The sequence below is a fragment of the Ursus arctos genome, unplaced genomic scaffold (genome assembly GCF_023065955.2).
Source record: "Ursus arctos isolate Adak ecotype North America unplaced genomic scaffold, UrsArc2.0 scaffold_17, whole genome shotgun sequence".
NCBI classification, from domain to species: domain Eukaryota; kingdom Metazoa; phylum Chordata; class Mammalia; order Carnivora; family Ursidae; genus Ursus; species Ursus arctos.
The window spans coordinates 51091225-51115107 of NW_026622841.1; the positions used below are offsets into that span (position 1 = coordinate 51091225).

General features: G+C 39.0%; 1 protein-coding gene and 1 long non-coding RNA gene across 12 annotated transcripts in view; one reads left to right on the plus strand and one right to left on the minus strand.

Moving 5' to 3' along the window:
• Window positions 1-23883, minus strand: part of DLGAP1 (DLG associated protein 1) — an 843835-nt gene that overhangs the window by 170850 nt on the left and 649102 nt on the right. For all 11 annotated transcript variants that reach the window (XM_026496025.3, XM_057313266.1, XM_057313260.1 and 8 more), the window contains one exon: window positions 8902-9079. In XM_026496025.3, coding sequence (XP_026351810.3) covers window positions 8902-9079 — 178 coding nt within the window. The remainder of the gene's footprint in view (window positions 1-8901; window positions 9080-23883) is intronic.
• Window positions 15850-21611, plus strand: LOC130543949 (uncharacterized). The gene is made up of 2 exons (XR_008959752.1): window positions 15850-16482; window positions 19878-21611. It is a non-coding gene; the product is annotated as an uncharacterized LOC130543949 (long non-coding RNA).

Sequence of the window (23883 nt, forward strand, 5' to 3'; positions counted from 1 at the left end):
ATTACCCTTGAAGCCTCTGTTCTCCTATTGCAATCTATGGCTGCCAAGCCCACTGCTGTCCTGGGATCTCTCTTCCCTATCACTGTGGGGGTGCCTTCCTTATCTCGACTGTGGTGGAGTCCCTGTTTCCTCTTCCTTGTTTTATTCCTTTCTTTTGGTGGAGCACATCTTCCAGTGCTTTCCTGGACAAGGCAGCCATCTGGCATTGATGGATATGTCTGTATTCCACCCCCACTGTTAAGGGAGAGTGTGCCTGCATTCAGGATTCTAGCCTGCACCCTTTCTTCTTCCAGATGTTTTCAGGCTTTGCTGCTTGTCTCTTAGTTGCCATGGATGCTAGAGTTTGGGAAAGTAGATGCCTTTCTCATTCCTGAGCCTTTCCATATAAACTGTTTTTTCTCACCCCCTTTTGAAAGCCCTTTAGGTTCTTGTCCCCAAAGAGCTAACATTTTACTGTGATGTTCCTATGTGGATATTTCTCCATCGATTGTGGTGGGTACTGGGCGGGCCCTCTCAATCTGCAAAATCATGTCTTTCAGTTTTAGGACCATTTCTTGAATTATTTCACTAGTAATTGCCTTCCTTTTATTTTTTCCTGAAACTCCTACTAGTCAGATGTTAGAATCCAAGAAGCTCAAAGAACTCCAAGAATAAAAAACACAAAGAAAACTACATTGATACATCATAATTTCCAAAGCAATCCTGGTAAAGAGCAAAGCTAGAGGACTCACACTTCCTGATCGCAAGATTTATTGCAAAGCCACAATAATCAAAACAGTTTGGGACTGACATAAGGACAGACATATAGATCAACGGAACAGAACTGACAGTCCAGAAATAAGTCCATACGCCTATTCATCACTCGTTCTTATGTCTGGTCATTGGGGTTGTCTAAAGCTCATTGCCTAGTAGATTCCTCAGGATGGGCTCATGGAAATGATGTTTCCTATATTCACTCATGTTTATAATAGTTTGCCTATGCCTTTTATATGGAAGTCAGTTTTTTGGGGGTATAAAATTTTTAGTTCACATTTTGCCCCCTTGAATATAATAACATTACTCAATTTTCTCTTGTCATAAACTAATGTTAAAGAGTCTGATGAGAATTTAATTTTCTTTCCAAATTTTTATTTAAATTCTAGTTAGTTAACATATAGTGTAATACTGGTTTCAGGAGTAGAACTTAGTGATTCATCATTTTTTTTTTTAAGTCACTTGCTCTTCTGTCTTGAATTCCAAAGAACTTTGTTTAATTTTGTTTTATTTGAAATTGGAGTCCTGTAATTTTATTAGACTATGTCTTAGTTATTGTTTTGGGTTAATCTCAGGTATGTGGTATATAATTTTGAAACATCTTTTTGTTTCATTAGCGTTATCTTTAATTATTATTTTTATTATTCATTCTGGTTCTTTATCTTCTTCAGAGACTTCTATTATCTATATCTTTGTCCAGAATATTTATCAATGTCTCTTGAATCCTTTTTACCTCTTCATTTCTTTATTTTATTTTTAAAAAGATTTTATTTATTTATTTGAGAGAGAGTGAGAGAGAGAACCAAGAAGGAGAGAGCACAGAGGGAGAGGGAGAAGCAGACTCCCCACTGAGCAGAGAGCCCAATGTGGAGCTTGACGTGGGGCTTGATCCCAGGATCCTGAGATCATGACCTGAGTTGAAGGCAGATGCTTAACTGACTGAGCCATCCAGGTTCCCCTTGTTTTTGATTTTAAAAATATCCTTCCTTTTTTAAGATTCTATTTTTCTTAGTGTATGATATGTCTCATTCACTTGCTCCTATATTCTTTCTAGTCTAATCTTCATTTCTGAAATGATTTTTCTTTTACTTCTAATTCTTTCCTGAGTTTTGTGACATAACTTTTAAGGTTTTGAAATTCAGATCTTTTTCTTTCATGTCTTATATCATGTTCTTAATGTCATTTAGTGCATTTTAAAATACAGGTGGCCCTTAAACAAACAACATGCGGGTTGGGGCATCAACTCCCCACCTTCGCACAGTTGAAAATCCACATACAGGGGTGGCTCAGTCAGTTAAGCATCTGACTCTTGGTTTTGGTTCAGGCCATGGTCTTGGGGTCCTAGGACTGAGCCCTGTGTAGGGCTCCACACTTAGCGGGGAGTCTGCTTCTACCCACCCACCCCGTTGTGCTCTCTCTCTCAAATAAATAAATAAAATCTTAAAAAAAATCCACATACTTTTGACTTCACAAAAATGTAAGTATTAATAACCAGAATCCTTACAACATAAATAGTTGATTAACACATATTTTGTATCTTATATGTATGATGCACTATGTTTTTATAATAAAGTAAGCTAGAGAAAAGAATGTTATTAAGAAAATTATAAGGAAGAGAAAATACAGTTATAGTATTATACTGTATTTATTGAAAAAAAATCCATGTATAAGTGGACCTGCATAGTTCAAACCCATGTTGTTCGAGGTCAACTATAGTTCATTACAGTTTTGATCTGTTTTGTGGGTCTTTCTGAATGCTTTCATTTTCTGTAGGAATGTTACTCTACTTCTTACTGTCTTTTCTTCTTATTGTGACTTTGAATGTAAAATTAGTTCTTCTGGCCTTGAGAAGGTGGTGCATTCAATATATATATATATCCCCCCAAATTCCCAGGACTTCCTTATTTATTTATTTATTTATTTATTTATTTATTTATTTATTTATTAAGCTAGCTAGCTTAATAAAACTCTGAGAGTTCCTGATTCTTCTGCTCCTGTCCCTAACTTTCACCTGGGCCTTTTCTTTTCTTCTTTGCTATTGTCTCTATCTTGCTCATACTTCATTCCACTCCCATCTGTTTCTTCTCACCCCTGGGCCCTGTCCTGGACGGAAACACTGGTTGGTTGGTTTCCAGTGATGATGAAGATGATGATGGGCTCAGACTGCTCCAGTCATCTTTCACCTTTTACTGCAGGCTCCTGGAATTGATCTGCTATTAGAGAAGGCAGATCCCTTCCAGCGTCAGCTGCTGTTCTCAAGTAGGTGCCCCGAACTTTCCAGCGAATATGCGTTGCTTGTTTTGTCTTGCTGTGCTGAAGTTCGTCACAAAAGTCATTGTTTCCCTCTATGTCTTCCTACAGACGCGGATACGATGCAGGCTGACGGCTACTTGTGGTGTGTTCTCATTCACTTATATTTTGGGTTCATGGACTGTCTTGTTACACCTCATTTTGTTGTAAATGTTCTTGATGACTTTTGGGTTTTTCTACCTAGTTGCTCTGTCTACTTTTATATGGAGACTCAGGGAAATTCAGATGCGAAATTCAGACTATATAATACCATATAGTATGATGGTACCGTAATTTTTTCAACAACTCCTTTGTGGATGACGATTCAGATGTGTCCTTGCAGACTGTGCTATGACCGACATTCTTGTGCATTTATCTTTATATACTGGTGCTTTTATTTCTGTAGTCTGAGTTCCAAAAGCGAATTCTTTTGTCAAAAGATATGCTTTACATTTTTGTAGATTTTATCAACTTACTTTCTAGAACAACTGTAGCAGTTCACTCCAAACAGCAAGAAGCTGGAGCTCAATACTCAGCATGGTCAGCAGAGCTGGATAGTAGCAGTTTGTGCAACTCTTACAGGTCAAAATGATATAGTGCTCTTTCAATTTGTCTTTATCAGCCCACTACTGTATATAAGCATTTTTTCTCATATTTATTGGCCTTTATATTTTTTCCCTCTGATTTGCTATTTTATAAGTTTTGCCCCACGTTCTTTTAGGTTGTTTATCTTTTCATAGTTATTGATAGAAATACTTTCGGCAACTGGAAACTTTTCTTCGTATGTTTAATCCCCCCCCCCCCCCCGTCAATTGCATTTTAACTTTGATATCTTTTGCCACACCGAAATATTTGGTTTTTAGTTAGAACAGATGTCAATCTTTTACTTTATGTTTCCCGGAATTCCTATTTTATTAAAAGTTATATAATTCTTACCACAATATCATGCACATATTCTCCTAATCTTAATTTTTGTCATTTTGTGTTATTGTTTAGATTTGAGATCTATTTGGGTTTATACGGAAAGAGGTAATTTATTTATTTATTTTAAAAAAGATTTTCTTTATTTATTTGAGAGAGCACAGTGCGGGGAGGAGCAGAGGGAGAGGGACAAGCAGACTCCACACTGAGTGCAGAGCTGGATCTGGGGCTTGATCCCACGACCCTGAGATCACAACCTGAGCTCGAGATCAAGAAGTGGAGGCCCAACCGACTGAGCCGCCCAGGGGCCCCAGATATAGTTTAAGGCTCTTTCTACTCTATAATGGGCAATTGGCTTGAATTCTCTGAGCCTCAATCTTCTCATCTGTAAAATGGTATAATGATGCCTATTTCCTATGGATGCTTTAAGGGTGAAAATAAAATATTCAAAATGCATATTTCTGGGCACATGGTAGCTACTCCACAAATAGTGGCTGTTACTCTGTGAGATAGTGTAGTGGGAAGAATGAAACAAATTTACTCCAATTGTCTAAGACTGAATTTCATAAATTAAGAAATGATCTTTTTTAGTGTTGATATGAAATTAATGAGATGATATGAAAAGCTTCTTGTATGTATCAAGTAAGCAATACATGATGACTAATCTGCTGTTATCATTTCCATTATCAGTACTATTATTAGCAATATTGTTGCCATCAATGCCCCCATATCAGTAGGTACTGAAGAAGCTTATCAATGAGGAGTCAGGATAGTTGGGTTTCTCGGTTCTATTACTGGCAGTAGGTATAGACACTTAATTCATCTGAGTTTTTATTTCTTTGTATATATACAATGAAGGGATGGTCGAGGTCACAAGTCACAGCTAAACTGCTGGTATTACCGCTGAGCATAATAACGGCCTATTCACTTTAAAAAAAAAATGACGTAGAAATCCAACACATTGCCCGGCAAAAGTGTCTGTGGGCTTCTGGTTTACCCCTCCAGATGAAGATATTTGAGAATTGGACTTGAAATAAATGAAGACATAAATTAGGCTAATTTGGAAATGACTGTTATTATAGCAAATATATATATATTTAAATGTGACTTTTATTTATTTTTTTTTAAGATTTTATTTATTTATTTGACAGAGATAGAGACAGCCAGCGAGTGAGGGAACACAAGCAGGGGGAGTGGGAGAGGAAGAAGCAGGCTCATAGCGGAGGAGCCTGATGTGGGGCTCGATCCCACAACGCTGGGATCATGCCCTGAGCCGAAGGCAGACGCTTAACCACTGTGCCACCCAGGCGCCCCTAAATGTGACTTTTAAAAATTCTTTCTTCTCAAGCTTTACTTCATAAAAGCCCCCGTTTTTATTAGATGTATAGATAGTACAAAATATAGAAAAGAAATAAATATAAAAAAGTTCAGTTTTTCTCTACCGTGCAAGCACAATCTGTTTTTAGGGATATTTTACTTCTATGAGTTATGAATGGCAGAAATAAACAATTTAGTTATTCTAGACCAATATCTTGGCTTACGACATTTTACTTTGATCTTCCTAGCAGCTTTTGATGAATAACAGATCAGGTTTTAAAAGGGAATAGGGTATAATGCGTTTAAATTCTATACTATTAGAGCTGCTCCTGAAGATCTATAAGAGAGACTGTCCCCAACATCATAAAAACTGACCACGTTTGGACAAGTCTACAATATATATGGTAGTATTGCTTTGAAGAAGAAACTATTCTTCTTTGAATAATGACAATGTTGGGACTGCAATAGTTTGAAATTATCCTTAAAGATATTGTGTTACTTGAAAATTGAAAATGGGACTAGAAAAATGATGTATCATTAGGAATCCATTTAGGATGGCTATTCTTTCTGTATTTTACTTAAGGCTAAATGATTATGCCACCGAATTGCAGAGCTTGACCCGCTGTAGCATCAGGGCCCACATGTGCCTCTTCAGTGATTTGTTGATATCTTACTGAGCTGTCACTAGGACATGGTAGTGTCTCAGGAAGGTCAGATCTGTGGCACAGGGACTCAAGTCAGGCAGCTGTGTAGACGCAGTGTCCTAATGGGGGAAGTGACATGTTTCTTCTGTCTTGAACATTTAAAATTTAAACATGTAGGGATGCGTGGGTGGCTCAGTCAGTTAAGTGCCTGCCTTCTGCTCAGGTCATGATCCCAGGGTCCTGAGACTGAGTCCCACATCGGGCTGCTTGCTCAGTGGGAAGTCTGCTTCTCCCCATCCCAGTGTTGCTCCCCCTGCTTGTGTGTGCTCTCTCTCTCTCTGGCAAATAAATAAATAAATAAATAAATAAATAAATAAATAAAATCTTTATAAAAAATAAAATTTAAACATTTCAAATTATGAAAGCAGTGAATGGGTATAAATATTTTTCAAAAATTATTTTTTAAACCCACTGCTGTATTCTACATGTATGACAGCTGGATTTATAGACTCCTTTCTCTTTCCAGAAGGCTATGTGACCATAAGGCTGTCAGGAATAAACATAAACTTAAAGAAATTTTAAATATTATGTTGCTTATTGTGAAAAAATAAGGAGAGGCAAGTCAAAATTTCACCAAATGAGGCACCAACTATTTCCCTGAGAGTTGGGATAGTGAGTGTCATCGGACGGCATCAGCTAGCACAGATAGACGTGCATGTTCTTGGAGGCTTCTTTCAAGGAAGGAAACGTACAGTGGGCAGATGTTGGAATCCCCCATGCCAGCTTTCCCCAATTCCCACCCTGCCCTGCTCTCAGGGCCTTGCTGTGGTCCCCGCCTTTGCTCTTCAAGAATGTATTTAGGGTAAAGAGCTCTATTTTGATGGCAGGGACAAAGCAAGAGCCGTGGTCCTATTTCAGGGTCTCACTCTGATAGATCAAAGATGCTTCAGTTCTCAGCCTACTGTTCAGCTTCAGTGCTTGGCTTACCACCATCACCACGATCCTTCCCCCCTCATCTTCCTTATCACCACCATCCTCATTGCCACCATCACCATTACCACCATCACCATTACCACCACCATCACCACCAGCATCCTCACCACCATTACCACCTTTTCAGCAACACTGTACTTCTCACCTTGATGTCACAATGTCTTCCAAACTAGTTTCTCTGCTTCTAGCAATTCATCCTCTCTCATCTTTCCTCTGTTTTTTCCATATGAATTCTCTCACATCAAAGTTATGATCATATCTCTTGCTTGCTTAAAAGCTGAAGTTTTAATTAATCTTTAATCAATCCCATTCCCAATAAATGAAGTCCAGTCCTCTGGGCCTGGCAAGCAAAGCCATGCATTAAAAAATATATCCAAGGAGGGGCACTTGGATGGCTCAGTTGGTTAAGTGTCTACCTTTGGCTCAGGTCATGATCCCAAGGTCCTGGGATTGAGCCTCGAATCCCTGCATCAGGCTCCCTGTGCAGTGGGGAGCCTGCTTCTCCTTCTCCTTCTGCCCCCTCCACTCATGCTCTCTCTCTCTCACTTTGCCCTCTCTCTCTCTCTCCCAAACAAACAAACAAACAAACAAACAAATCTTTTAAAAAAAATATATATCCAGGGCAAAATTCAGGACAGATTTCCCATTGCTCCCTCGACAAGTATTCCGAGCACCAACAAAACTAGAACATTCACTATTTCTTGAACATGCTTTAGGGAAGCATTTTTCAAAATTCAGATCAAATACTACTTTATTAGAATCTCTTGGAGTATTTGTTAAAATATACATTCCTAGACTGCATGCCTGGAAACTCTCTCTTTAGAATCCTGGGTTCTTAGCGCTGTTTTCTCCTTAGTTTCAGGATCTTGTTGACTATTCTGTGACCACAAAATCCCATTTAACATCTGGCTCCTTACATACCTCATAGAGTGTTTTATAAAATAATATTATGAAACTATAAAGCAATTCGCAGAGTGTCTGACCCAGCAAAGGTACCTCTTGTTAATAATACTTGCTCTGCCCACCTCAGAGTGTATTGTGGCATTCAAGTAAATAATAATTATGATAACACTTTTATCCTATTTGTACTCTTGTAAGCTCTTGGTGGGAATGGATTTTGTACTGGTCATTGATGAGTAACTTGTATAATCTGGTCCAGTGTTCTGCTCATTAAATACTAGCTGAATTAATTGTACAGTAGTTAATTTGTGATAGAAATTTAAATTCAGAGTTCCTATACATCATTTAAAAAATACCCTTCTTGTTGTGCTCCCAGAGGAAGCCAGCCCCTGGGGTACCTTCAGCTCCTTTGGTGGCCCCCAAAAAGTGCACGGTCAGGTCCTCCAAGAGTCCCAGGTCCTCTCCACCCCGATCTTAGGTAGCCCAGCCCTCTCCCCCAATCTGAGACCTTTGATGGGAGAGACTGGAGGACCTTCAGCTGAATATTTTGGATAGACCATTACGTTGCCTTTTTTGAGTCTTAATCCCTGGTCTGGCATATCTGTTCTTAGAAGTGGCTTTTGTCTCATTACCAAGATACAGTATTCACCTGGGACCCAGTTGAGATAAGTAGATCGTATCTCCCTTCATGTCCCTGGCGCCCTGTCTTGATGATCTGCTCAATACTTGTACTTTTATGATTAGACACTGCTGTGGTTTTTGCCAGTTGATGTCTACCCTGTCTTTCTATCCTTCAAGCATCTTTATCACCTCATCCATCAACTTCCTAATGGCAAGCGTGCTGGTACTGACTGACTGCTGATGAATTTCCAAGGACTCACTCCAGTGTCCTTTATGCATCAGCAGAGGACCCCTTCCCTGGTGGTGGGCTGCTCATACCAGGTGCTGGCTGTAGCCGAACGTGCATAGCACGTAGGTCAGGCTGATCCATCAGTGGTCTCCTCTGCAAGGGGCTACCCCCTCCCTTCATGCCCTGTGTCCACTAACCCTTACGCAGGTAATGGCCCACAGACACGGTGCTCACCTGGCTGATGGTGCTCATGGCTCGCATGTAGCTCTCATTCCTCGAGCGGAACTTTGGTGACGTGAGCAGGCCGGCAGGGTCTAGGCTGTCCAGGCTTCGGTTGATGGAGACTTCACTGACGGCCCTCAGGTAACTGTGACTCCGGATCTGGAGTTTGGGGGAGTGTTCATTGGAAATCCTGCAAGGGAATAAGAGAAGGGGCACGTTTAGTCATATTCCAAGATGTAAGCAGTACTAAGATGTGAGAGCACTGTCATTGATGTGGTATCCCTAAGTACTGGGATGAATAATGTAGATGGCTTCCTAGGATTACTAGACTCCCCCATGGTGTCTCAGAAGGAAAAACTTTTGACAGGAAATCATTAGGGTCTGATGACATTAGAGAGCAATTAAAATTCTCTTTAGCCCATGAAATAATCTCCCCATTCGCATTTTCCCAGGCATCTGGAGGAGGGAGATAATAGCTCTGACTGCCCCACTCCAGAATCTTGTCCTGTGTTCTGTAAGCCTTTTCTTTTACCCACTTCCTTTCTGTGGCCATCTTTTTGTTTTTGGACTTTCTAGTAACAGCCAGTGGGTATACATCTGTAACTATATCAGTATCTCTACCAGTTCTTCTCTCATCTACTTGTCTGTCTGTCTAATCCTTGTGTCATTTAGTTGAGATTGAACTTCGTGAACAAAATGTAAATTTTAGCCATTAACAACGCACGTATTTTTAAATCTTGATATGTAAAGAAAGTCTTTACACATTTTGCATTTTTTTCAAGATGGATTTTAAAATTATAAAAGTAGGAAAGGCTCATTGCCAAGCTATACAGGAGTGCATAAAACAGAAAGTGGGTCTCCCTCTCCACCCCTGTTTCTGCTCCAGAATTCCACAACCTTAAAAGAACTACCCATAGCAGTCTGGTGTATATCCTTCCTGCCTTTCTATACATATACAAACAATTAATTTTCAGGAATTTTTCAACCTTATTTTCACATGGGATTCAGGTGATTTTTCTTTCATTGTTCAATTTCTTTTATTTTTGCTGAAATATTGCTTGCAGTAAAAATTAAAGTTGATAAGGATGTATGCCCATTATCATTGCTATTATTTTCATTATTCTGGAGATCATAACCAATGAAATTAGAAAATAAAAAGATATAGGGGATATAAATATTGGGAAGTAAGAGATAAGCTTTGTGTATTCACAGATTATATAATTATCTGGAAGATAAAAAAACTGAAAAACTATTAGAATGCGTAAGAGAGATCCACAGGATAGCTAGATACAGGGTTAAAAAAATTAATAGCTTTTCTATATACTGCCACCACCAAATAGAAATTTTAATTTAAAAAATCCCATTCCAGGGCGCCTGGGTGGCTCAGTCGTTGAGCGTCTGTCTTCAGCCCAGGGCGTGATCCCAGGGTCCTGGGATCGAGCCCCGCATCAGGCTCCCTGCTCTGCTGGGAGCCTGCTTCTTCCTCTCCCTCTGCACCTACCCCCTGCTTGTGTTCCCTTTCTCTCTGGCTGTCTCTCTCTGTCAAATAAATAAATAAAAAAAAAATCCCATTCAAATGGCAAAACATTATAAAATAAGTACAGATTAAAAAAAAAAGCAACAGAATTTTATGAAGAAAACTATAAAACTTTATGGAAGACAATAAACAAGGCCTAAACAAATGTTTAGGAAAAGGAAGATAATTTTCCTCGATGGAAGTAATACTGTAAGAAAAAAATTAAATTTTTCCTAAATTAATCTACAAACCTAAAGCAATTATAATAAAAATTCTCAGATTTTTTTTATTAGAGTGTAACAGACTCATCTTAAAGTTTACATGAAGTTCATAGCAGCATTATTCATAAGAGCCAAAAGGTAGAGGCAACCCAAATGTCTGCCAGCTGCTGAACGGGTGAAATGTGGTGTATCTGTACAGTGGAATATGAGTTGGCCACAAGAAAGAGTTTAGTACTGATATGTGCTACAACATGGATGAATTTTGTAAACATCATGGTAAGTGGAAGAGGCCAGTTGTACATTATACGATTCCACTCTTAAGAAATGTCCAGAATAAAAAAATCTCTACAGAAAGTAGATTAGTGGTTGCCTAGACTGGGACGCTCGGCGCAGCAGAAGAAGAGGAGGAAGATGGCAACGTTGGGGGTTGATATCTAAAAGGTATGGCCTTTCTCTTTGGGGTGGTGAAAATACTCTAAGAATGATTGTGGTGATGGTTGCACAAGTCTGAATATGCTGAAGACCATTGAATTGCACATTTAAAATGAGTGTTTGGTATATACATTATAGCTCAATTAAGCCTTTTAAAAAATTATATGAGGCCTCAAAACAATCAAATTTCCTAATGGAGGGAGTTCAGAGAGTAGACTCTAGTTGGCACAATGAGGGAAGGAGAGCCAGTGAAGGGATTGCATATGGCGATAATGTAAGTAACCAGTGAGAGGACTGAGTTAGGTAGTAGCGGAACTTGGGCAGATGGATTTAAGACCCCACGTGAGGATTAAATATGGAAGATGAGTAAGAGGAGGGGGTCTAAAAAACAGCCAGAAAATAAAAATAAATAAAAAAGGAGATAAATATCCTATCAGATCTCAAATATACTTTATAACTACAAAGATGAAAGTAGTGTGATATAGTGAAGGAATAGACAAATCAATAAAATAAAGTTAAGGCTCCAGAAACAGAACTGAGTGTCTACTGAACTTATTTGAATCGCCACCTTTGCAATGTACTAAGCAGGGAAGAGATCAATTACTTAGTAATGGTATTTGATGAGTTTGCATCCACACGGAAGAAAATGGATTCCTACTGTCCATATAGATTGAAAGATTAAAAATCAAATATTTACAGATTTAAAGTTGTCTAGTATGTTATAGAAGAAGAATGTGTTTTATAATCTTTTTTTCATTTATTTGGGAGAGAGAATGAGCGAGCATGAGATTTCATTTATTTATTTGAGAGAATGAGCGAGCACGAGCCAGCACAAGCGAGGGGTGGGGAGGGGCAGAGGGAGAGGAAGAAGCAGACTCCCCGCTGAGCAGGGAGCCTGACATGGGACTTGATCCCAGAACCCTGAGATCATGACCTGAGCCGAAGGCAGATGCTTACCTGACCGAGCCACCAAGGCACCCCTCTGATCTTTTTTTTTTTTTCTAAGATTTTATTTTTAAGTAATCTCTATGTGCAATGTGGGGCTCAAACTTACAACCCCGAGATCAAGAGTTGCCTGCTCTGACTGAGCCAGCCAGGCATTCCGCATAATCTTACTTTCTATACCTAAAAACTTTTTTTGAATTACCAGAATTTTATGGAAAAAACTATAAAACCTTATGGAAGGCAATAAAGAAAGCCTAAGAATTGAAACGAAAGCGGTGGAGAAAGAGTTTAGAAACAGGATGTTGAAATTAAAAGCCATAAAAAGGAAAAGATTGTCAAGTTAGAACTACATAAAAATTTAAAACTTTTGTTCAACACAAGACAGTGTAAGCAAAGTTAAGAATAATAGTCACTGGGTAGGAACCATATTTGCAATACCACACGGTGTAATGTAGAAGGTTCACGCCTATAACATTTAAAGTGGACTTAGCAAATTAAAGTATAATGCAAATGACTCAAAAAATGGACAGAGGCTCAGTAAATTAGAGAAATGTTGATAAATATAAACACCATTTGCACATCAGATCCAGGCACACCCAGGTCCATGTCCGCAGATGGTAAAGATAATCTCCACGATGCAAATATCCTCTTTGCGATGTGTAAGACTGCACTCATTCTTGAAGTTTGTATGGAATTACTTAAACACAATCGTCAAAATGATAGACTTAGGAACACCAAAACCTGGGAATTTGAGCAACTACTTTTTGCAATTGCACTGAAAAAGTGACCGAATTAAAACAGATCTGGAATTTAACAGTGAAAGTAAACCTCCTACATTATTATTACAAAAGGGAAACTGTTCTAAAAATAAATGTTCTCTATGGATCCTACAAGTAGCTATCAGACATGAGCTATTTGCTCTGCCAGCTCAAGTAAATATTTGCCATGTGTTATGTGCTGTTATGATGACACACAGGGGTTACTTTATAAATGCTCATGGCCCCAGTCCCAACCAACCAACCAACCAACCAACCAACCAGCTGAAGGATTCATTTCCCCCTTAAGATCTCTTCTAGGAAAAGAGAGACTTAGCTAGAAGCATTTCCAACCTAAAGTTCACTTCCCCTTAGAACTTGAGAATTAGATGACAAGTGTGTTTCTTTGGCTCTTTTGCAACCTGACCCAGGGCAACGATATTGTCAACATAAATCCTGCTGCTGTGCCAGGTGGTTATGGGGGCAGCAATGGGAGGGGGTGACTATTTCATGAATGGTGTATATTCCAAAGAAGAGGTGAAAGTCCAGTGTTCTGACAAATGAGTGTCTGTCGGCTGAGATGGGGAAATGAGGCGTCATTGCAACAGTCATTCACCCTAGTCACTTGTTATGAAATAAGGCATAATTCCCAAATTTCTAAGTGAAAAATCATTCAGAAAGGATTGAATAGTTCTACTTCGGTGAGTCATTTCTGATAAAACAACACATACTTTAATCATACGCTAAATATAAGGAAATGACCTCTTGTCCGCTTAGCGGAGCCCACAGCTCTCAATATAAAATGTACAGGAGGACGTGTGCTGCTGGTATAGAAACACGAAAGAAATACCAGGAAATAGTATATTGATTACTTCATTGCACCTCATAAGAAGGGTGATTTGCCAAGAAGAAAGGGCATGAGCATATTCAGAAATAATAGTTTTCATGTTAGATTATTTTTCCGTGTTGGCCTCTTCACATGACATCTATCTTTTCCCACTTTTCTCCCCAAATTGCTTAGGCTTGGTTAAAGTTTTGTGGCTTATCAGAACTGAGACTTTGGCCGGGCCGAGTCCCATCCACTCTCATGTCCTTTACGTGCATTCACAGATAGGACACCCTTACGGTTGTCATGGGGCAGCCACATAAACAAGCTTGGCCCAGCGGATCAGTAAGGTTGCCAAAGGAGAGAAGAATGCAATAATCCTCAGGCTGCAAAATTTTAAACCAGTGTCCCTGAAGTGAAAATGATTAACTTTGTAATAGAGTGCTAAAAGTTTAACTTCATCACATGAATACACTCTAGGGACGTGTTGTGCGGCAAAGTGACCGTAGCTAATAATAGTGTGCTGTGTGCTTGAGATTTGCGAAGACAGTAGATCTTCTTAAAAAAATTTTTTTTTAAAAGATTTTATTTATTTATTTAACAGAGATAGAGACAGCCAGTGAGAGAGGGAACACAAGCAGGGGGAGTGGGAGAGGAAGAAGCAGACTCATAGCGGAGGAGCCCGATGTGGGACTCGATCCCGGAACACCGGGATCACGCCCTGAGCCAAAGGCAGACACTTAACCGCTGTGCCACCCAGGGGCCCCAAAAAATTTTTTAAAATTGAGATATAAGATTGACATATTAGTTTCAGATGTACAACGTAACGATTCACTGTTTGTGAGTATTGCTAAGTGATCACCCTAATAAATCTAGTTAACATCTGGCACTACATAAGAGTTTTTTCTTGTGATGAGAACTTCTAAGAGTTTACTTTCAGCACTTTTTTAAAAAAAGATTTTATTTATTTATTTGACAGAGAGAGAGACAGCCAGTGAGAGAGGGAACACAAGCAGGGGGAGTAGGAGAGGAAGAAGCAGGCTCCTAGCGGAGGAGCCTGATGTGGGGCTCGATCCCAGAACGCCGGGATCACGCCCTGAGCCGAAGGCAGACGCTTAGCAACTGAGCCCCCCAGGCGCCCCAACAGTACAGTATTCTTACCTATGGTTTCCATGCTGTACATGACATCCACAGGACTTCATTTTATAACTGGAAGCTTGCACCTTTGGACCCCCTTCACCCATTTCTCCTACCCCCAGCACTCGCCTTTGGTGACCACCAACCTGTTCTCTGTATTTATAAGCCGAGTTTTTGTTTAGAGTCTACACGTGAGATCATATGGTATTTGTCTGAGAGTAGATCTTGAGCGGTCTCACCCGCAGCCCCTGGCAACCAGCGTTCTACTTTATGTCCCTCTGAGTCTGGCCACTGTAGGTGTATCTCCCGCAAGTGAAATGGGATAGTATTTGCCTGGCTAGTTTCACTGAGTATAATGTCTTCAAGGTTCATCCGTGGTGCAGCACGTGGCAGAACGAACTTCCTTTAAGGCTGAATAAGATCCCCTTGTGTGTGTAGACTACATTTGGTTGATCCGCTCATCTACTGACGGACACTTGGCTTGCTTCCACCTTTTGCTATGGTGAATGAAGCTGCTGTGAACATGGCATACAAATATCTGTCGAGTCCCTGCTTCCAATTCTTGGGAGGATAATACACCCAGAGGTAAAAATCTCTCTTTACCAGAAGTACTTAATCTTCCCTATTTCATTTCTTGGCAATTAAACTTCCAACAAATTTGAGGACCAACATAATAAAAACTGTCACTTCGTTTCTTCCTGGAAAGACATATTATTGATCATTTAGGGTAAGTTTTAAGCACACTAAATAATATAGTAGTATTTCAGGGGCTATTATTGCTATGGTTGAGAAGAGAAAAGTGATACTTCTATTATTTGGTGGAAAGTATAGTAAAAATGTGAGTATAATTTTACTGCTCTAGTAATTGCAGAACAGTAATATAATTAAAACTTGATGTAGCATTATTGAGAACAAATTGCATCAAAATAATTAAGACATCCAAAAAAGTAATTCCATAAGCAGTTAGAGATTGCAGAAAGACTGTCGCCAATAGTGTCAGTTTATGAACCAGTAAGGAAAGAAAGAATGTCATCACTAAGAAAGCTGTGATGACAATTTAACTGTATTCGTTAGTAGAAAACCCATGATGGTGATGCTCGGGGGGGAGGGGCGGGGGTGGTGGTGGAATAGTGACCTAAATGCTGCTTTGAGCTGAATACAGTGTTTCCTTCGATTTAGGAAGTGTCAGGGCAGAGCAGATGTACTTCCGTAGATGTAAGCTGACATTGACAAATCGGAACGGTTAAAACCCGTGTAAAAGAGATTTGATAGATTTTTCACAAAGTACTTCTCTGACTTTGGGAAGAACAAAAAACAACTAAAGATAGATTCTTAAATAATTCTTATAATGTTGGTTTTCTCCTAATCCCCATTGTCAACTCTGTGTCTACACTCACTACTGGGCCTGCCAAAAGATCACAAAAAGACATCTCTTCCATGCAATAGTCTTCAGTTGTTTGAACACAGGTGTCTATCCCAGCTAAGCGTTCTCTTCTCCAGGTGACATGCCCCCTTTATCTCATCCTCTTATGTCAAGACTTCAGGCTGTCCATTACCTTGATGACTTGTCTCTAAAGTCGGTCCGATTTGTGACTTTCTCTTTGACAACAAAGCACCCAGAACCAAACTTAAACTTCCAAATGTGGGCTGACAAGTGCAGAATACAGAATGGCTATTATCATCTATTTTACAGAAAATCCTTTTGGGATATGGCCTGAGAAAGCTCTGGATTGTTTGACCTATAAACACACTTAACTTCTGGTAAGCTCCCTTTTGGACAACATTTATATCTTCATATAAAATGATGTTAAGTCATTCCAATTTTTGACACTTTAGTTCCTATTAAAATGAAATCAAAAGGAGTGCCTGGGTGGCTCAGTCAGTTGAGCGTCTGCCTTTGGCTCAGGTCATGATCCCCGGGTCCTGGGATTGAGCTCCTTGTTGGGCTCCCTGCTCAGCAGGGGGGGTCTGCTTCTCCCTCTCGCTCTGCCCTTGCTCATGTTCTCTCTCTCTCTCAAATAAATAAATAAAATCTTAAAAAAAATAAATTGAAATCAAAGATTAATCCTGTCATCCCCATGAAATATATGCAATAGATCAACTGTTCTTGCCAGTTATGTGTCACCAGGATATGTAATAACAGAAGGAAACATAGCAATACCTCGGATCAGTGAGTTTTACAAGGTCCTATGCATTTAAATGCTTTACCTACAATGTCTTATCTACCACACCAATATTATGTATTATAGTAATTATGAAGCATTATCACCTCTATTTAACAAATGAGGACGTTGAGGCTGACAAGTTTGTAAACTCAGAATCAAAAGCTAGATCTATCTGACTTCTATAGTCTTAATCATCTTATACCTTCCCCGTAATTATGCCGTCTATTTTCTTATCCAATTATTCGTCAAGTTATTGACTGGAATTGGGTGAATCAGTGATTAGAAGACTGAGCTGACTCAGTCTATCAATACTATAGTTTTTGCTCTAAGGCAAAGTTACCATCTGCTACCATACAATGTTATTACAGTATTAATGACTGTATTTCCTATGCTTTACTTCTCATCCCATGGCTTATTTATTTTATAACTGGAGATTTGTTCCTCTTAATCTGCTTCACTTCTATTTTGCCCATCCCCTCACCCCCACCCCTCTGCAACTACCAGTTTGTTCTCTGTATTTATGGGTCTAAGAACACTTTTACTTTTTTCCCCAATTTTTATTTGAATTCTAGTTAGTTAATATAGGGTGCAATGTTGGTTTCAGGAGTAGAATTCAGTGATTTATCACTTACATACAATACCCAGTGCTCATCATAAGTGCCCTCCTTAATCTCCATCACACCTTTAGCCCATCCCTCACCCACCTTCCTCCATCAGTTCTCTATCTTTAAGAGTCTCTTATGATTTGTTTCCCTCTCCCCCTGCCATGTTCATCTGTTTTGTTTCTTAAATTCCACATATGAGTGAAATCATATGGTATTTGTTTTTCTCTGACTGACTTATTTTGCTTAGCATAATACACTCTAGCTCCATCCACATCATTGTAAATGGCAAGATTTCATTCTTTTTGATGGCTGAGTAATATTCCATTACACACACACACACACACACACACACACACATACACACCACATCTTCTTTATCCATTCATCAGTTGAAGGATATTTGGACTCTCTCCATGGTTTGGCTATTGTTGATAATGCTGCTATAAACATCAGGGTGCATGTACCCCCTTTGAATCTGTATTTTTGTATCCTTTGGGTAAATACCTAGTAGAGCAATTGCTGGATCATAAGGTAGCTCTATTTTTAACTTTTCGAGGAACCTCCATACTGTTCTCCAGAGTGGCTGCACCAGTCTGCATTCCCACCAACAGTGCAAGACGGTTCCTCTTTTCCTGCATCCATGCCGACACCTTTTGTTTCTTTTTTTCTTTTTTTTTTTTTTAATGATTTTTTATTATATTATGTTAGTCACCATACAGTACATCCCCGGTTTCCGATGTAAGGCTCGATGATTCATTAGTTGACACCTGTTGTTTCTTATGTTGTCAATTTTAGCCATTCTAAGAGCACTTTTCTAGCTGAACACCAAAGAAAAAACTGTAGTACCGCCTCTACCCATGCCAGTAAAGGCCAAGTGGGAAGCACAGACCTATCTCTACCGTCATGAGGTCATAAGGATGTGCCGTAGCATTTTCACCAAGGTGGTATCAGAAAAGGCCAAGTAGGGAGCTGAGACTTTTATCCCCATGAGGAATCTTCTACCCTGGGGTAGTGGTGGGGACCACAAGGGGAGCCTGGACTTCCATTTCTTTTTCTTTTTTCTTTTTTTTTTCCTTTTTTAAGATTTTATTTATCCATTTGACAGAGAGAGAGTGACAGCCAGTGAGAGAGGGAACACAAGCAGGGGGAGTGGGAGAGGAAGAAGCAGCCTCCCAGCAGAGGAGCCTGATGCAGGGCTCGATCCCAGGACCCCGGGACCACGCCCTGAGATGAAGGCAGATGCTTAATGATTGAGCCACCCAGATGTCCCTGGACTTCCATTTCTATCCAATAGTAATGAGTTTCAGAAAAGGCCTAGTGGAGAGTTAGATCTTTCATCATTGCTAACGGTAACAAAACTGCCTCCAATGTGTGGCATTAGTGGAGAGCATGTGGGAATCGCAGAACTCCCACCCATACCCAACAGTAATGAGGAATAGGTGTCAATAGAATTTAAATGGGGAACTTGGACTTGTACATTTAACTGGCAGTGATAAGATGGTGCTCCCTATTCTCCTGCTGGAGTGGTATTTTCAAAACCAGCGAAAAGAGAAGGTTTAAATAACATCCACAGTCTCATAATAATACAAAAATGTCCAGGTTTCAAGTGCCGTACTAAGAACCAGGAAGATCTGAAACTGAGTGAAAAATGACAATCAATAGATGCCAATACTGAGAAGACTGAGATGTTAAATTATCTGAAAAAACTTGAAAGCAGTGAGGATAGCAAAGCTTTAAAGAACAATTATTAACACACTTGGAACTAATAAAAAACATAGCTTCAGCAAATAAATAGTCCCAGCAAAGAAATAGAGGATATAAAGAAGAACCAAATAAAAATTTTAGAACTGAAAAATCCAGTAACCAAATATAAAGCTTAGTAGATGGGGTCAACAGCAGAATGGAGGGGAGAAGGAAGGAAGCAGCCAACTGGATGATAGAACATTGGAAATCACCCAGTCTGAATGACAGGGAGAGAGAGAAAAAAAGAAGTAGGGCTTCATGGACCTGTAGGACTAAAACAAAAGATGAACATTCGCGTCATTGGAGTCTGGGAAGGAGAGGAGAAAGAGGGAAAGAGAGGAGAAAGAGGAGAAAGAGGGTGGGACCGAAAAAACATATTCAAAGAAATAATGGCTGAAAATGCCCTCAATTTGTGCAGAGACATAAACGAACAGATTCGAGAAGGCAAGTGAATCTTAAACAGGACAAATCTAGAGAAATCCATGGCAAGACACATTATAATTAAGCATCTAAACACTGAAGACAAAGTAAAAATCTTGAAAGTAGCTGAAGAGTACTTATCTATAGGAAAAAACCCAATTTGAGTGAAACAAATTTCTCTTTAAACCGTGGAGGTGAAAAAGAGGTGATATTTTTTTTTAAGGTCTTAAAGAAAAGAACTGCCAACCCAGAATTCTACATCCAGTGAAATTATCCTTCAGGAATGAAGGGGAGATAATGACCTTTTTAGACCAAGGAAAACTAGAAGAATTTGTTGCCAGAATATCTACCTGAAAGAATGCCTAAGGGCCATTCCTTAAACAGAAAGGAAATGATCCACGAAGGAAACTTGCAGCATCAGGAAGGAAGAAAGGGCATGGTAAGCATAAATATGGGTAAATATAACAGGCTTTCTAACTTCTATTGCGTTTTTTAAAATTATGTTTGATGGTTAAGCCAAAATTACAACACTGTCTGGTGGGGCTCGGAATGTTTGCAGAGGAAATATTTAAGGTGATTATGTTATGAATAGGAGATGGCAAACAGATATGAAGGGAAGTAAGTTTCTATATTTTACTCAAACTGGTAAAATGATACCATTAGATTGTTACAAATTATAATTCCTAAATCTATACCACTAAAAAAACTATATAAAAAGAACATACTCAAAGACACTACAGATAAATCCAAATAGAATTCTGAAAAATATTTAAGTTTCCCATAAAAAAACAGGAAGCAAAACCAGAGAAACAAAAAACAGAACAAACAGAAAACAAAAAATCTAATGGAAGACTTCAACTCTAAGATAATTACATTAAATATATAGTCTCAATGCATTAATTAAGAGATTTGCAGACTGGAATAAAAAACATGACCCAACTATTTGTTGTCTCCAAGAAACTCACTTCAAATACAATGATGTAAACAAGTTAGTAAAAGGATAGAAAAAATTGTATCATGTAAACAATCAACGGAAAACAGGAGTGGCTCTATTGATATCAGCTAAAGAAACTTTATTAGTAAAGCTTATTGGTAAAGAAAAATGCCCAGAGAGGACATTATATAATAAGTACAGAACAAATCCATTAAGAAGACAAAGGAGTCCTAACTACGTACGCGGCAAACCATAAAGCTGCAAGACAAGTGAAGCGAAAACTGATAGAACTGAAAGAGACAGAAAATCCACAATACAGTTGGAAACTTCAACGACCACTTCTCAACAACTGTTGGAGCGACTAGATGGAAAATCAAGGAGGATTGAGAAGATCTCAAAACTGTATCAACCAATAGCATCAAACAGACACCTAAAGAACGCTGTACACGAGAACAGCAGAACACATGTTCATTCCAAGTGCTCGTGGAAAATATACAAAGAAAGACCATATTCTGGGCCATAAAGTGAAGCGTCAACCAATTTAAGAGAATTGAAATATTACGCAACGTGTACAGCTAACATTATACTTAATAGCAAAAGACTGAATTTTTCCCTCTGAGATTATGAACAAAGGAAGGACGTTCAATCTCACTTTTATTTTGCCAAGTGCTGACAGTTCTAGTCAGTATAGTAAGGAAATAAAAAGGATACAAATTGGAAAGGAAGAAATAAAACTATCTTTATTTGCAGTTGATATGATTGCCAACATAGAAAATCCCAAGGAATCCACACAAAAAATTCCTGAACTAAGAAGTAATTTCAGCCAAGTCACAGAATATAAGATCAACATATAAAAATCAATTGTATTTCTATATACTAGAATGAACACACAGACACCAAAATTAGACATACAATACCATTTACAACTGTTAAAAAAAATTTCAACGCTTAGGTGTAAGTCTAACAAAGCATCCTTAAGACTCGTGTGCAGAAAACTATGCAATGCCAATGAAAGACATCAAAGAAGATTAAGAAAAAGATTAAATCAATGGAGATGTTCAATGTAGTAAAAATGTAAATTCTCCCCAAATTGACATGCAGGTTTAATGCATTTCCTATCAAAATTCCATATTTTTTGGATATATACAAGATTATTTAAAAATCTACATAGAAAGTCAAAGGAACTAGAATAGCTAAAATAATATTTTTAAAGATTTTATTTATTAGAAAGTGCGTGCATGCACCAGGTGAGGTAGGAGTGGGGAAGGGGCTGGGAGAGGGACAAGCAGACTCTGTGTTGAGCACCGAGCCAGACATGGGGTTCAATCCCACAACCCTGAGATCATGACCTGAGCTGAAGTCAAGAGTTGGACACTTAACTGACTGAGCCACCCACGTGCCCCTAAAATAATTTTGAGGAATAAAGTAGGATTTACTTTTCTATTCTATTCTACTCTTATTTTTACTCTACTCAGTTTGAAGACTTGTATTTAGCTTCAGTAATCAAGACTGTGTGGTATTGGGGGGGGATGGACACGTACATCAGTGTCACAGAGCGGGGAATCCAGAAATAACCCCCCACAACACGCCCAAGTGACTATTGCAATCACAATAGCAATGCAATGGAGGAAAGATAGCCTTTTCGACAAATGGTGCTGGAGTCATTGGACATTGGACATTTATAGGCAAAACCCAAAACAAAACAAAAACAAAATTTTAAACTAAGTCTCACCCCTTATAAAAAACTCAAAAATGGATCATAGTCTTAAATATAAGACAGGGAAAAAACAGAGAAAATCTTTGGGATTCTAAGACGGGCTAAGTGTTCTTAGATTTGACACTAAAAGAAAGATACATAAAAGGAAAACTTGCTAAATTGGATGTAATCAAAATTAAAAGCATTGGCTCTTTGGCTCTATGAAGGTGAAAAGACAGGCTAGAGATGAGAAGATTTTAAAAATGTATCTGATGAAGGACTTGTAGCTTCTGTAAAGCGCTCTCAAAATCTGACAGGAAAAAAATCTAGTTAGAAAATGGGCAAAAGGCCTGAGGAGACATTTCACAAATAAGCACGCGAAAAGGTGATGAACATCATTAACCATCAGGGAAATGCAAATAAAACCCACAACGAGCTAGTGCTACATACCTCTCAGAATGGCTCAACTAAAAACATCAATGACAGCAAATGTTGATAGGATTTAGAGAAATCCCTCGTACGTTGCCGATGGGAATATAAAACGGTGCAGCCACTCTAAAGAGTGTGCCTGTTTCTTAAAAAATGAAACAACTACTATATGACTCAGCAATTGTCTTCCTGGGAATTTATCTTTGAGAAATTAAGCCTGTGTTCACCCAGAAAGCCCATATAGGAATGTTATAGTGGCTTTATCCATCATAGTCTCCAGTTGGAAACACTTCCAGTTGCCTGTCCATGGGTAAAAGGTTAAAAAAACTGTGGTACATCCATGCCATGGACCGCTAGTCAGCAACAGTCTGGAAGGATCTTCGGAGAATTACGCTAAATGAAAAAAGTAATTTCCAAAAGGTTACATACTATAGGATTCTACTTATAGAATGTTCTTGAAATGACAAATTCATAGAGATGGAGAAGAGATTAGTGGTTGCCAGGGGTAAAGAAAGAAGTGGGGGTGGGAGGGAAGTGAAGGTAGCTATAAGAAGGCGACATAGACGGCGGCTATTTGTGGTGATGGAAAGCTTTTGTATCTCGGCTGTGTCAGTATCTTGCTTGTGACGTTGTACTACAGTTTCATAGGATGTTACCATTGGGGGGAGACCAGGTAGAAGGTATAGCAGATCTCTCTGTATTATTTTTACAACTACATGTGAATCTACAATTATATCAAAATAAAACTCTAATAAAAATAATTCCACCCTCAGACAATGAATGGGTTTGAATGAAACTGGGTAAAAAGAAACAATGTGGTCCCTCCCCTAATCCGAAGCTAGATGTTTGGCACTGAGTTCATGCCTAAGGGTAAGCAGAGCCAGTTTAACCTCCAAATTTTAAAACTTCCGCCTCAATGAACCAGGTTTGTGGCACTGAGCAAAAAAAATGCACACTTTAAGAATGTACTCATGGCTCAAGGACCTGGGTAGGCATCACAGTGTTTGAAGCCCTGGTATCTTCCATTTCCCTGCCCTACCGGTCAGCGCTATTGTCACTGGAGAGGAAGGAAGGCAGGCAGGAGCCAAGGGAGGTGGTGGGACTCATGTTATTCTCTGATTGCAGCATTCTGGTCGTTTTCGGCTTCTCTGGCAAGTGCAGGTAGTTTAT